Below are 15,207 nucleotides of genomic sequence, written 5' to 3' on the forward strand. Positions count from 1 at the left end.
CTTCCTAAAAAATGCTGAAGGGCATGTCTCTTGTGCATTACTGACCGGCTTGGCTTTACAGCAATCTTTGTATCACAGTGACTCACAAAGCTCAGGACCTCAAGCTCCCATCCTGCTCCTAACTCTTCCCCAGGCTCGGCCTTGGCCTATAAGGTACTCTCAATATTGTTCTTTTCCTTCCATTGCATTGCTGTCTTGTCAATGTACTTTTCTGCCAGTCGGCACATGACTTCCTCAGTCCTGGGTAAATGCACAAATCTCTGCCAAACCTTTTCAGTTCTTACTTACAACACCTGCTATTGGTTTTCTCCAGAGCATTTCCTGCTATGGTTAAACCTCCTTTTTCTCTCTCACCTTCAACCTGCAATTGGTATTAAGCATAGCTGCCAAGTTTTCCCTTTTCTCGTGAGGAAGCCTATTCAGCATAAGGGAAAATCCCTGTAAAAAAGGGATAACTTGGCAGCTATGGTATTAAGATCTGCAGTATAAAAGCTTTGAGCTTGATTTCTATCTACAGACTTATCTTTACTGTGAACAGTACACTTCCCAAGTGCATTAATATATCTAGACAGAGGATAGCCGAGAGTAAAGATTATATTGATGAAGCCTTGGCCCAATTGAAATCAAGATGCTGTTTTTTTAACCTTAATTCCAGTAGCAGGAGCAGAGAAGTGACCAAACATATGGGAATATTTTTTGTTAGTTTTTTCATCCTTACAATATAATTGCATTAACTTATTTAATTTCTGTTTGGATAAGCAGCAAACTTTCAGTTTTGCACATCTGCATGCCACGTTAGGTATTTAAAGGCCTGAAAAGTTTTTAAATATTGCTACTTTTCTAGGATGCCTAAAAGTAAAGGCTCTTGCATCATTTTCTCCATTTGCAAGACAATCCCACTTCAGCCACACCCACATTCATAGTTTGGCTGCATCCACTTTGACCTGAGGGCCTAGACTAGAGGATTAGCCATAGGCCTGAGATAGGTTAGCTGCCCATTAAAGCAGGCATCCCCAAACTTCGGCCCTCCAGATGTTTTGGACTACAATTCCCATCATCCCTGACCACTGGTCCTGCTAGCTAGGGATCATGGGAGTTGTAGGCCAAAAACATCTGGAGGGCCACAGTTTGGGGATGCTTGACCTAAAGACATGTCATAAGAGGGAAAACGGATGAGGAAGAAAGTGGAAAACAGAAAACTCAGGTACCATTTCTTTGAGTTGTAATTACCAACTGAAATGGAAACAGTTCAGGGCCAGCAGGAGCCTGATGGAGAAGGGGAGGTGGGCTTTCAGTGGAGGTGATAGAAGGGACCCTGCTCCGCAACTGCTTCATCTCTGCAATTCTATTTACAGGATAATGGCTTCTCAAAAGCATGGCAGGAGGAGTAATGAGTCCACACCTGCTTCTGCACCAAAGAACATCCTGAGGCTAAACATACTGTAATAGCAGGTTGAATAACAAGGCTGGCATAAAAAGTGCAAGAGCAAAAGATGGCAGCGTATTGGACAACAGCAAACTAACTTCAGACAAGTTAATTTTTAAATGTTCTGACAAATAGGGGTCATGAATGCAGTATGAAGTTCTTGTTAATTACTGCAAACAATAATTATGGTTTTCTTCTTTTCTCTTTTCTTTTCTTTATGGCTAACTCTTGGTTGTGGTGGCATTTTCTGCTAAGGTGTCTCACGTGTTAATGCTGCGTACCTTTGAAGGATGCCTCCTCTATATTGTATGCAGTGCTTTTTTCTAAGAAAATGTTTAGGGGTACTCTCATTTTGACTCAGGAAAATCACCATTTTATAGTTCAAATCGGGGGAAATAAATGCAGTAAATGTACTTTGTACAAAAGTACAAAGATTCACAAAATGTTTAGGGGTATGCACCGCCCGCACCGCCCCCCAGGAAAAAAGCACTGATATGTCTTCAGTGTAGCAAACACTCTTTTGTTGTTATACAGGTGTAAACTGAGGATGGAATAAATGCAATTATTTGGTTCACAGTTTCTGGGAAGGGCTCAGACCAGGAAGCAAAATGTTCGACTTAAGCACCTCTTAAGTTACACCCAGCTGCATTGCTGACCCTCTTCCTCCTTCGAACACAGACACACCCCTTGTGTTTCTCTCGGCCTGTTTGTGAATAATAAAGACACATAACAATCATTGTGAAAGTGAACCTTGTCCTTTTCTCCTGTAGTGGAGATCAATTTCACTGAATTATATAAGAGTGAATAGGGAGCTTCACGGCGATCAGGTTTTAGGGTGGGATCAAATAACAGTGGGAACTGATCCACTGCAAACCTTTGGTCCCCTCCCTACTTGCAAATCCCTATTACTCCCAAGGTGAGTGCTGGTTACGAGCCAAACTAAGGCCATGCTTCATTTCACGTATACTTTTTTTGGTGTGTTTTTTCCTTTCTTTGCTGGAGTTGCAGTTAAAGTGAACTGATCTTTTTCTTTCAAGGAGATTAGGGCGCTTGCACTTTAACAGCTGTGGAGACAACAGGAATTCATCAACAGAAGCTTTTTGAATCCCTTCCTGATGAATTGTCCCTGCTCACAATGCCATCTTCTATTAACAAAATACGAAACATGCCCTGTCCCCCTTTAATCTGGTCAATCTAGTACTAGGGATGGTCAGTAGGGAGACTGGGGGCTGCAATGGTGGCTGGTGCTCCTTAGGACTGGTAGGGTGGAAGGCTGGGAGGTCAACATTAGGGGGAGCCAGAGCAAATGGCTAGAGAAGCTAGAGCCAATGAAAGGTGGAGCTAACACCTTCTGCTTTTGTCCCCACCCTCTGAAACAAAGAGGTATCTCAAACAAGAGTGACTCCAGGATCACTGAGATATGGGACTTTACACAAAAGCAAATACTTACCTGGTAAGGAAACACAAGTGGGTTTTTAAAAACTTGGCTCTGTAAAACATCTGCAGGAGGTTGAAGGTACGTTTGTTTTTTTCAGCTAGTAAGAGGCTCCTCTGGAGTGATCAGAGTTAATGCAGTCTCTGCAATAATATGTATTCCTGATAGTAAGTCTTCACCAATTGGCCATGAAGCACTCCGCCCTTATTATCAGCTCCCTCTGCAAAAGCAGCTTCAGGACTGCTCCATTGGGATAGTTCCCCCTGCTGCCCTTTGCCAATCTTCTTTCTCCCATCTGTGGACACATGAAAAACAGTTTAGAGGACAGAGCATAGGGAAAAGGGGGGACAAGCCAAAATATCATCAGTGAATACACTTGACAAAGGTCCCATATTTCGTCCTCTCTGGGATACTTAGCATATTTTGGCCATGAGAGTGCTCTAGCAAGCTGCTCCCATGTGCAAAGTCAAAACAAGGGAGCTGTTTAGACAACTCTCACTGCTTCCAAGAAAGCCCAAAATGCTTCAACAAGTCACTTTGGAGATCCTTGCTATGTGCATGGGAAGAAATCTCTATTGATGGAGCCGGCCCGATAACAAATCACTCCTGGTGATTTCTGCGAGTGATGTTGCTTTGCCTGTGCTGATATATTGGACTAATGGTACTGACAGGTTCCTCTTTACTGCCCCTTGTGCAAATGCCCTTTGACATCCCCCAACAATGCAGAGTTGCGGTGAGCAAAGCTGAATGACCTTTCCTTCCGGATTGCAAAGGGCAAGAGCCTAGTCATGGCAAAAAACAAAACAAAATTCACTGACTTAAGAATTTGAAGTCATTTCCCAAGTTGAGTGTTCTGGGCTCCAAGCAATGGACTCCCTCCCACCCCACCCCCCTTGTTCTATGTATTGCATTTCCTTTGTCAACAAACCTAATTGTCTTTTCTAAAAATGTTATTAATCTGACACATCCTAGGGATAGCTAAACCCTTGGTGTCCTCTCCCCCCCCCACTTTCCCTTCACCATGTATCTCCAAGAACATTTCCTTTTAATTCTTTTTTAAGAGCCTTCTCCCCAAGGCTGGAGAAGGGGAACCCTCTAGGTCTCCGTATCCAGTCCTCAAGATTTGCACTTGGCAACATCCACTTCTCAGTCTAGACTCCTCACTGGCCCTACTCTGAACCCTCTTTGTGTGCTTTTGCCTGGCCGGAACAGGATTATCTTCCTGTTTTCTTGCATGGATGGAGGCTGGAGGGAGTGGTGTGTGCATGTGTGTGGACTTCACAAGACTGCAATGTAGCCTGCTGTGCAAAGCAGGTGTCACACCTGTTGCTCCACCCAACTTTTCCCTCTGGCTCTGCCCGCCACTGGCATTTGGCCCCCAGAAGGCGAAAGTGGCCCCTTGGGCTGAAAAAGGACTCCCCATGACTGGTCTAGACCAGGCATCCCCAAACTTCGGCCCTCCAGATGTTTTGGACTACAATTCCCATCTTCCCCGACCACTGGTCCTGTTAGCTAGGGATCATGGGAATTGTAGGCCAAAACATCTGGAGGGCCGCAGTTTGGGGATGCCTGGTCTAGACATTAAAGTCCCAGCTCCTGCCCACCTAGAAGTTCGAAAGCACATCAAAGTGCAAGTAGATAAATAGGTACCGTTCTGGAGGGAAGTTAAACGGCATTTCCGTGCGCTGCTCTGGTTCGCCAGAAGCGGCTTAGTCATGCTGGCCACATGACTCGGAAGCTGTCTGCAGACAAGCTGTCTGCGGACAAACGCTGACTCCCTTGGCCTATAGAGATGAGCGCGCAACCTCAGAGTCCGCGACTGGACCTAAGGGTCAGGGGTACCTTTACCTTTACTCTACTGATTAAGTTAGTCCCCGAAATGAATTGGGTTATTCAAAACCTGCTTTAAGTGCCAGCTATTTTAATATTTAATAGATGGAGATTGTTTTCCTGCCCTGTGGCAGCTTCTTGAACTTCTAATTCAAATGACAATCATGCATAAATAACAGATGCAAAATAGCCGTGGCGCTCTCTCTCTCTCTCTCCAGCATGGTGTTCCTGTGTTGCAGAAGAAGCTGCCCAATTCTGTGATACAGAACCACCTCACTTTTCTCATATGTAGGCTCTCATAGTTCGTGGATTTAGAATGATCAACTCTGCGGTCTTGCTGTGTGCTTTGACTGCTATTGCCATCTGAACTCTTCATATTTTGTGCATATGCAAACAGCAAAACTGCACATGGGAAAGTGACCTGAGACTATGGGAAATAGTAGAAAAAAGGAAGAGGAGGAAAGAGAAAGACTGACTTTGTGGCCTCTACTTCCTGATCACATTATGTGAAGGAACTGCATTCTTCAAATTGCAGCTTATATCTAATTTCCAGCCTGGAGTAAGACTTGGATTCTACCGGCCTCTTGATTGCAGAATAGGAAAAGACAAGAAGCAACCTGTAGGCAGGACAGAATGTGAAAGAAAAAAAAAAACCTAGGCTACAGTTTTGTTTTGTTCGGCTGCCTTTTTAAAACTCTGCCAAGACGTTCCAGGTCAAGAAAAGTCAAGTTGCAAAGGTCATGGATATCAGCCTTTGACTTCATTGTCTCACACCACCGTCAGCTGCCTCCTAGTGCTGTGGCTGGTGCTGCCAAATAGGGGCCCAGCCTGGGAATTCAAGAACTGGCCTTGTGGAGCGTGTAATCAGAAAGCGCATTGGCCTTACCTAGAGAGCAAAAAGCAGGATCCTGAAACAGTGCAGGATGAATGTTTGCATGCATAATTCCTAATGCGTTAGCTTTAAGGGAACTACTCCTTTTGAAATGTTTCATACGCACCCCTTCCTAATTTTTCTAATGTTTTCTTGGTCACACAGTCTTTCTGGAATTGGATTCAGCATTTCTCTTTGTTAGAACAGCAAAAAATAGATTAGCACTCATCTATTACAAGCCTCCCTTGTGTATATCTTCCCCAGAAATATGGCTGACCTATTTGCAGAGTCTGCTGCAGAAGAGTAGCAGTGGGGGTGGGCTATGTTGGGGTGAACATAAAACAGAATGTGGCAGGCATTCTGCACACAGCTCTACTACTCAGGGCAAGGAACAATCAGGTACAGTGGTACCTCGGGTTACAGACGCTTCAGCTTACAGACTCCGCTAACCCAGAAATAGTACCTCGGGTTAAGAACTTTGCTTCAGGATGAGAAAAGAAATTGTGTGGTGGCGGTGGCGCGGCAAGCCCCATTAGTTAAAGTGGTACCTCAGGTTAAGAACAGTTTCAGGTTAAGAACGGACCCCCAGAATGAATTAAGTTCTTAACCCGAGGTACCACTGTACCTGGATCCTAAGCCAGTTTACTTGGAGGTAAGTCCTACTGACGTAAGCTGGACTTCATCCTAGGTGTTTGTTTAGGATTTCCAAAACCCCATAGGTTGCTTTTTCTGCATTTTGGATATGTTCAGCTCTCTGCCTTATTCGTGTCTCCAGGATTCTGTACAGTATGAAAATGTACCTACCCTACACTCCAGTGTTAGAAACTGAGATATGAAAGCTGGGAGCTAAATGGCACCTTAAACCTACCATAGGTTATTGGCACAACAACAGAATATTTAGGTGCACTTTTTAAATAACAAGAATACAAAGCTGAAAATGAATGAACTGCATCTAAAATATTATGTTCATTTTTCACAGGGTCTAGTCCAGGCATCCCCAAACTGCGGCCCTCCAGATGTTTTGGCCTACAACTCCCATGATCCCTAGCTAACAGGACCAGTGGTCAGGGATGATGGGAATTGTAGTCCAAAACATCTGGAGGGCCGAAGTTTGGGGATGCCTGGTCTAGTCCTTCCCCTGCCTACGCCCCCTAATACAGTCATACCTCGGTTTAAGTACACTTCAGTTTGAGTACTTTCACTTTAAGTTCTCCGCGGACCCATCTGGAACGGATTAATCCACTTTCCATTACTTTCAATGGGAAAGTTCACTTCAGGTTAAGTACGCTTCAGGTTAAGTACAGACTTCCGGAACCAATTGTGTACTTAAACCAAGGTACCACTGTATTCTTCAGCGGGTCTCTTCTCCAGTCTTCAGAGAGTAGCTGGAAGTGGGGAGGTCCTCCTTTTCTTGCACTCTACAGTTTTAATCTGAAACCTTAGGTGCAGTACTGTGCCCAGAGCTCAGAAACTGCTCACACTGATGAACTTCCCTATAGCAAAATGTGCCTAGAACAATGGGAGTTTCGAACACTGCTACAGTCACAGTTGGGTCAGTGAAATATAACATCCCAAACCAATGTTGATTCCTTCCTGTTGTTCACCACAAAGATTGGTGGTGCTTTGGTAGTCAGTTTCTTAGGAGCAGCTGCTGAGTACAGCATCTTTAAGACATTGTTAGTTTCTGTAGTGGCATTCTCCCAACATCTGAGAGAAGAGCATAACTTTCTTTTACAATTAAAAGTGTTATGATTGCACGATCAAGTGCAAGAGGGATTTGTGACATATTAATGTTTAATTGCAATTGCGACCAAAACTACTGAATTATCTATAATCAATGATTCCATAATTCATGAAAGGCACAGGCAGCAACTTATTGATCCGAGGCTGATCTCACACAGTGACGCAATGGCAAGGACCTAAGTCGAGTTCAAGTTGATTTAGAGCCATTCTGGGAACAGAGGCTGCTCTCGGTAATTCAGCAGGGGAACAGCACTAAAAATCTTTAATGGGAAAAGGAAAGAAATTTCAAAAGGATGCATTACAAGGTCTTCAAATGCTAAGAATTCCCCTGTTCTTGGAAAATATTATGCTGAGCCACAGTCCAGTTTTATTTCTCACTGAAATTTGCTATCCTTTACATGGCAGCTTAACTTCCCGTATAGTCACATATAATATCCTACTACCATATCAGGCCTTCTTAAGAATGCTTGCAATAGGGTTTACAAAATGGGTTATGATGGGATAGCAATCCCCTATCTTAATTTATGCTTTTTTTACAGTTAAGGGGTGACTCGGGTGGAAAGAGCATGTAGGCAGCTCCTGGCAAGATCAAGGTATCCTTTCTCAAGCTGAATGATCATATTTACAATGGCAGTGTTTGTAGGATGTGTGGTGTATGAGGTGTCATGCTCTGTCTTGTCCACCTTTGGTTCCCAGCCTGCACTCAGGTCTCATCTGTGGCTCCTAGAAGCTGTCAGCGTGCAACAGCAGCCAGAACCTGGGAACAGCTTCAACTGGCCGGCAAAACCAGGTGATGGTAGCCAATGGGTCTCAAACCCTTGGTGAGTTAGGGACTTTCCCTGCATGCAAAGACAATCTCCAGTGGATTGAGCAGATGAGACCAATAATGGGTCCAATGGTCAAGAAGGCAGTTCCTACATGTGCTGGGGAGGGAAGTGATGGGCAGATGGGGCTCTTCAACCTGGGAAAATAGGCCATCTAGGAGAAGGAAAACTCTGATCCTAAACTTCTGCTGCCTTGCAGGATGTCTTCAGGAGAAGAAAAGGCTAAGGAGTGAACCCTACACAAATCTGGAGTGGAGTCTCTAAGACTGTGGAATGGTGCCTTGTATGCCTCCTTCTGGCAACTCCTGAAGCCAATCTAGTGCCAAATGTATTTATCTGCTTTCCTTTGGACTGTCTCAGCGAGGCAATATTGTCGTCTGGGCAGTCCAGAACCTCCATACTGACCAGGCTTATGCCCCAGGGAGGTCACTTCGGTGCTGTTAATGCAGTGGTTTGACTTCACCTCTGTAAGCGCATTCCATTGTCTCACGAGACAGATGTATAACAACAACAACAACAACAACAACAACAACAACAACAACAACAAAGTTTGTAGGGGAAGAGTTCCTTTTATACAGAAACACAGTGACCTTTCAATGTCCCAAATACTGTATTCCCCCTCCCTGGAGGTTATGATGGCACAAAAATTGCTTTTTAAAGTGCCTTCTGAAGATTTACCTCACTAATATTTTTCATGTAGCATGGTTGGGCTTGGTCATGCGAGTTTTACGGGTGGATTTAATGTATTCCCCCCCCCATTAATGTTACATTTTATGTATTTTGTTTTTATCTCCCCACCACCATATTCAAATTTTGGGTTTTAAAAAATATATATATTTAAAGAAATAAAAAAAATTAGGAATAACTATCCTGAACACCCTGCCCCGCCCCAGCTAACTTCTGAATCCTACATATTAGGACTGGAATCAGTATGATGCAAGGCAATGTGAAGAAATAGCTTTAGGCTGCAGTAACTGGAACAGCCCAGCTCACACACCCATGCATGAAACTCACCGTTGACTCAGCCAAGCCACATACACTTCCAAGCTATAAATGTGCTATGGTTGCCCGATGACTCCTTCCCACCTGACTATACCTCTCCAGATTATTCTTCTGTGCTGGGGTGAAAGTGTTGCTCATTGAGAAGGTAGACCTTCAAATATGATAGGAGACCCCCTTCCAAGTTATACTGAATGGTGGCTGATCACAGGCCATCATTCCATGTCACAAGGTTTCCAGGATTTTGTGTGCTTCATGTGCTTTAAGTGTATTGTGGGGATGTGGCCACATGGCAAAATATCAGAGGCTTTATGGAGGTGGCTGCAGTAAGGTGTTTGTGTGTGTACATTCTTTTGATTGCAAAAGAATAAAAATAATGTGAAAGTATTTTTTTTTAAAAAAAACCATTTCTGTTTCCTGTTAACCTAAGTAAAGAGTTAAATACTGAGACCCCAGCACAGCAACAGCTTATTAGGCTGGGACCACTCTTTAAAATAATTAGGCAAGATGCTTCCACTGACCCTTGGACCTCCAACACATCTTACACAAAACCACTTCCATGTACATAGAAAACTGGCATGTTATGTAGGTGGGTTTCAGCCCTGACCTGCTAGTTTTCTATGTACTGTGTGTGTGTGTGTGTGTGTGTGTGTGTGTGTGTGTAAAAGCATTCAGTCCTGCAAGCTCCCATCTGCAATCTGAAGTGCTATACCGTAGGCCAGAAGTCCCATTTAGTCCTCCAGAACGGACTCTGTAGTAAGTGCACATAGGATTTCAGCAATATAGGGTAACCCTAAGCATGCCTACTCAGAAGCAAATCGAGCTGAACTCAATGGGACTTATTCCCACAGACAAATTGTTATGGGAGTAAGCCCCATTTAGACACAGAGTGGGACCTGCTTTCATGTTAGCACATACAGGATGACACTGTCAATTTTTCCTTTCTTTCATTCTCTCCCACCTTGTGTAAAGCCCCACCCATTCCCTCTAGCTCTCCTCTCCTTTTTGTGTCATGTTTCGAAAATTTACAGGTGACGTTGGGTTTGTACACATTCCCCTATACTCTACTTCCAGTGTGCTCCTCTGGTTTGGGAGGCGGTGAATCATAGAACTATAGAGTTGTACGGGACCATAAAGGTCACCTGGCCAATCCCCTTGCAATGCAGGAATCACAACTACTGTAATCATGTGTACAAACTTTAGTCACAATCCATGTCTGTTCTGGACTTCCTTACGAAATGTTGCTTTCCAATGTGTTTCCACCCAAACCAGCTTCAGTCCAAATGCAGAAAAAAAAACCCCAACAGTCTAGTCGTAGATGCCATTTAAGCCAATAATGTGTACACAGCTTTTGTGGGTCAAATAAGGTACTGTATCACACTATGAAGCCCCCCCCCCCTGATAAAAGCAAGTAACCAGAGTGGTCCTTGTGTTAGTCTGTTGCAACAAAAACAGCAGAGTCTATGTTGTGGCATCAAAAAGACTTAACAACTTTTATTATGCCATAAGCTTTCGTGAACTAGTTTTGTGTTAAGTCTTTTAAGGTACCACAATATCTCTTTGTTGCTTTTTGTGTTGTTGATTTTCAGATTGTGAGCAGAGGGGCTCATGTTTTCTATCTACTGTAGTTGTTATAATAGCATAAAATACAGCATAACCCCATGCACACTTCTTCAAAAATAAGCCTCATCATCAAGTCCAGCAGGGCTTATTTCCAGGTTAAGAAGGTATAGCTGGGGTAGGTACACTTTGGGTTTGCAATGTAGAACCTACCAGAACCCCAAGATTTGCCAACTTGAGCCGTGTTGTAAAAGACAAACACAATGAGAGAACTGGGTACCCTTGAACACACTCTGAGTCTGGGATGGGTTTTCAGTACCATATCTGATTGGAGCTCACAATCCTTTGTCACTAAAGCCCACTGCGGGTTAGCCCAGGTTTTCTTCATCTCAGCTGCCTAATTTAAGGGAATGGGGAATTTATGTGTTGCAACTGTTGTACATCCAAATCAAGATCCACACCATACAATTAAAACGGACATTTAAAGCATATGACTTCTCCCAAAGAAGGAAGACTTAAGACAGCAAGACATAAGTAACTCAGTCGGTAGAGCATGAGACTTAGGGTCGTGGGTTCGAATGCTACATTGGGGTGGGGGTGGGCTGGATGACCCTCAGGGTCCCTTCCAACTCTACGATTCTATATTATTTCACTGCTTTTTCTTCTTCTTTTATAACTGCTGCAAGAAAAACCAACAGCGCCAGACGAGGCCAGCCACCCCTTTTGCAAGCTGGGATCGGAGCGCATCCAGCCCAGAGATCCCGCCTTCTGCCCACGCCCCCTCCAGGTACAGGATCGCACCCAGTCCCTGATCCCTCCCCCTCCCAACATGGCACACTGAACGCGCCCCCTTACTCCCCCCAGGGCGCTCCACGCAGCAGGAGGAGCTCCTTTCCCCTCCCCCGCCCCGCGCCGAACTCCCGTCGCCCCTTTTCTCCCCCACCTTCCGAGAGAGCGAGAGAAGGGGGCGTGGTTTGGTCGGCGCGCATGGGCCTTGCGCTTGCCTGGCTGCGGCTCCTCGCCTCCTCCTCCTCTCATTCTCCCTCGCGAGCAGCCGCCGCCGCCGACCCTTCCCCAGTGCGGGAGCCGGTGTGGTCGTGGCGCGGGGCCTCTCTCTCTCAGTCGGGCTCCCCGCTTTTTGTGCTGAAGCGCCGACAGAGCGGCGGGAAGGGAGAGAGGGAGGGGCGCTGAGGAGAAGGGCAGAGAAAGAGCGGAGGGCAAGCGGTGCATCCATCCCCCCACCGACCTCAGCTTTCATTCCGTTTCTCCTCAGAAATAAAGAGGCGGCGCTTCATCCCTCCCCTCTTCTCAAACGGTTAATTTTTTGAAAATAATCCGCCCCTCCCTTCATCTCCCCTCCCCCCGCCTCAGGCTTTTGTTGTGTGCGGGGCCCCCTACCTTTCTCTCCCCCCCGGCCTCTGGTAGGGAGTCGGGGGTCTCCCGGAGGACGATGAGGCGAGGCGAGGCCGGCGCGGGATGCCCCCTCCAGGCGGACGCCCCCACGACGCGCCACTGAAGAGGAGGAGCAGGCGGCGGCGGCGGAGGAAGACCACCACCGCCGGGTCCTCCAGCGAGAGGCGGCCGAGCGGGCAGGAGGAAGAGGAGCCGCCGCGAAGGGCAGCGCCGCCGCCGCCGCCGCTGCTGTGGGCGGGAAGGGGCTGGGAGGCGCCGCCGCCCCTCGCTCTCCCCGCGAGCAGGAGGTAAGTGCTCCTACACACCAGGGGTGGAGAGGGGGGTTGGGGGCCCGCCATCCGGGCCACGCTCACCTGAGAGCAGCTACCCGCCAGGCACGCCAGCGGGGCTCCCTCCCCAGGCAGCGTGCACAGCCGTTGTTGCAGCAGGGCTGCGATCCAGGGGGCGCTTACCTGAGAGAGAGAGACAGCCGCGCTGGAGGAGCTTTGCTCCGGAGCCGGCGTGCAGCGCTGCGCTCCGGGGCACGCTCGCCTGACAGAGGGAGGGAGGCGCCCCTGCCATTCCTTGGAAGAATCGAACATCTTTAAACACCCCCCTCCATTGAACAAGGAGGTGGATTCTACAGATCTGGCCCTGTGGGGCCTCGTGTTCGGGAAGGGCGCCGCGCTGTGGGGCAGAGGGGTGCTGCTGCACCGCGGGGGCGATTGCAGGGTTGGGCTAGGCTAGTTTCGTTACGTGTGTTTCCCACGGGTGGGGAAAAGGGAGACCGGTTCCTGGGGTCCCAGGGTGGGACTGCCGGGTCTTGCAGCCCTGTGTGTGTGTGCGTGCACAGGGTGCCTTGGGTGCAAGCTCCTTCTTGAGCGCAAGTGGGGTTTGCTCCCAAGCAAACGTGCTCTGGCTTGGCGGTGGAGCTGGGATGTTGTGCACCTGCATGGCAGCTCCAGCTCGGTGCAGGATGCCCTCTGGCTTAACGGGCGGCTCCGTGGAGGTCCGTCTGTGCATCTTGTTTGAAGAATCTCTGTAGAGGGAGAAGTCCTTTGGGGGTTGGGATGGCCAGCCTGTTGGGATCTGTGCCTGGGGGTGTGGGAGCGACTGCTCTCTGAATGCTCCTTAGTTGGGGTTCCTGGCGTCCAGTTGATAATCTGTCGCATGGAACTCCACATGGAGATCCAGATGCTTAGCAGACATTTTTATTCGGAAGTTCTAAAGTGTTCAGTCTGGCTTACTTCCACATAGGTGTCCAATCCCATTGTGTTCCATTCAGCAAGTGCCTTTCAGATGTACTTAGTAAATGCAATTGGGATTTTGGCTGTGTATTCCAGGAGTTCAGTCTGCTAACCACTGCCTAACCTCCCTCACTCTCACATGCCTAAAAGCATCCATTTCTCTCTTTTCTTTCCTGTCCCTGACCCATTGCCTTGGGTCAGTTTCATTGGGGTGTCTTGGGTTAGGGGAAACCTGGGATGCTTCCATGGGTTTCCCTGAAGGCCAGAGTTGCTTCTTATACTAAGGGAATCTGTTAAGGTACATTGACAGCATAATCCAGGCATCCCCAAACTTCGGCCCTCCAAATATTTTGGACTACGATTCCCATCTTCCCCGACCACTGGTTCTGTTAGCTAGGGATCATGGGAGTTGTAGGTCAAAACATCTGGAGGGCCGCAGTTTGGGGATGCCTGGCATAATCCTATACAGATCTACTCCCACGTAGACCTACTCCCAGGTGCATGTGAAATTAGGATTGCAATCCTGTACCAAGTTACCTGGAGGTAAGCCCCAATGAGTAGACATGTCTAGGATTGTGCTTAGACATCCTTTGTAGAAGTGTTTCCAGAGGAAATCCACACACCCCACATTGAATGTGTGGTATATTTATATGTGATGCAAGGTTATGTCCACAAAAGCTTATACCATGCTATATTTGTTAGTCTTTTAAGTTGCCAAAAGACTCGTTTTTTTCTAAAGCTGTTCATATACCGTAGCCAGTGGGTTGAGGATTGTAGTGGATTCGTGGGTTGTAGTGGATTCGTGCTGGACTGTGTTCTCAGAACCTGTGGAGAGATTTCCTTGAAATCTGGAGGTGTGAGTGTGGATGAAATCTTGACCTCTTTATGAGTTGTGGAGAGTGATGTTACTGCTATGGGGTGCTTTAGGTTTTGCAAGAGCCTTTTGAGAGCTGTCAGGCTCCAAACTAGGAGACATTGCTTTAAATTAAAAGGACCTCTAGCCAGTAGCCTGATATGGGAGCTACTGTGAAACCTTTTAAAAATTGCAGTTAAGGAAGTTGTTCTAGGCCCCACAAGGCAGGGTTCAGTGATTGGGAGAGAAAGAGAAGTTGTTTCTAGAGTGTGCAGGGGAAGCCATAAAACATGCACATTGTGATCTTGGCTTGTATCATGACAGGGAGCAAGTACAGTACTTCCCAAATTGTGTGTTTGATGGTGGGTGCCGCAGTGGATAGAGACTGCAAAAACACATGCCCGTGCCCTTCCCTGTATTTGCTTCTCCTTGTGTTCTCAGTATGTGTTTAGAATGAAATGCCCTTAACCAGTTAACTTTAGGAATCTCTCCATAGTCTTTGTTCTTTTGAAGGTGAAAATAAAGAAATCTCAGATTCCCAGTATAATCTTCAGTAGAAATCGACATGTTTTGTTTCTGAATCAGCGAACAGTTCCATTGCTTTCTAGACAGGCTTTCTTTTTGTTTTGTTTCTCATAGTGTTTAATCTACACACCTTTATTTATTCTAGGTTATGCCAAGTTTTTCTTTGTTTCAAACAAATGTGGACATTGCTTCCTCTTTTTACCTGTTTGGGGGAGAAAAGATTAAGTTTCTGTGGCTCCTCAGCTATTTTTTTTTTAAAAAAAGAAAGTAGTGTATTGCCAATTCTGCCCACATGAGAGGAAAATATATAATTTTTTTTTTTTGAAACATTTATTTTTGAAGAAAGACATTTGGGAGTCCAGCACCTGGCACCTTTAAAAAAATGTTAATGCAGCACTAGAATTACATTAATTATTACCTTCTGTATAGTTGGTAGTTTGAGTGATATTTTCTTTTCCAGGTGGTCTGAATAATACTTTTCAAACAGATTTTGAATTCCTTG

General features: G+C 46.2%; 1 protein-coding gene and 1 long non-coding RNA gene across 7 annotated transcripts in view; one reads left to right on the forward strand and one right to left on the reverse strand.

Moving 5' to 3' along the window:
- Window positions 1-1,925: 1,925 nt before the first annotated feature.
- Window positions 1,926-12,776, reverse strand: LOC118096937 (uncharacterized). The gene is made up of 3 exons (XR_004693991.3): window positions 12,554-12,776; window positions 2,877-3,156; window positions 1,926-2,490 (listed from the first exon to the last, which is right to left on the reverse strand). It is a non-coding gene; the product is annotated as an uncharacterized LOC118096937 (long non-coding RNA).
- Window positions 11,381-15,207, forward strand: part of ARHGAP32 (Rho GTPase activating protein 32) — a 211,550-nt gene continuing 207,723 nt past the window's right edge. For all 6 annotated transcript variants that reach the window (XM_088657541.1, XM_088657542.1, XM_035139366.3 and 3 more), the window contains exon 1: window positions 11,381-12,388. In XM_088657541.1, coding sequence (XP_088513667.1) covers window positions 12,165-12,388 — 224 coding nt within the window. In that variant the 5' untranslated portion in view covers window positions 11,381-12,164. The remainder of the gene's footprint in view (window positions 12,389-15,207) is intronic.

This window comes from Zootoca vivipara, chromosome 14 (assembly GCF_965207765.1).
Source record: "Zootoca vivipara chromosome 14, rZooViv2.hap1.1, whole genome shotgun sequence".
Classification (NCBI taxonomy): Eukaryota; Metazoa; Chordata; class Lepidosauria; order Squamata; family Lacertidae; genus Zootoca; species Zootoca vivipara.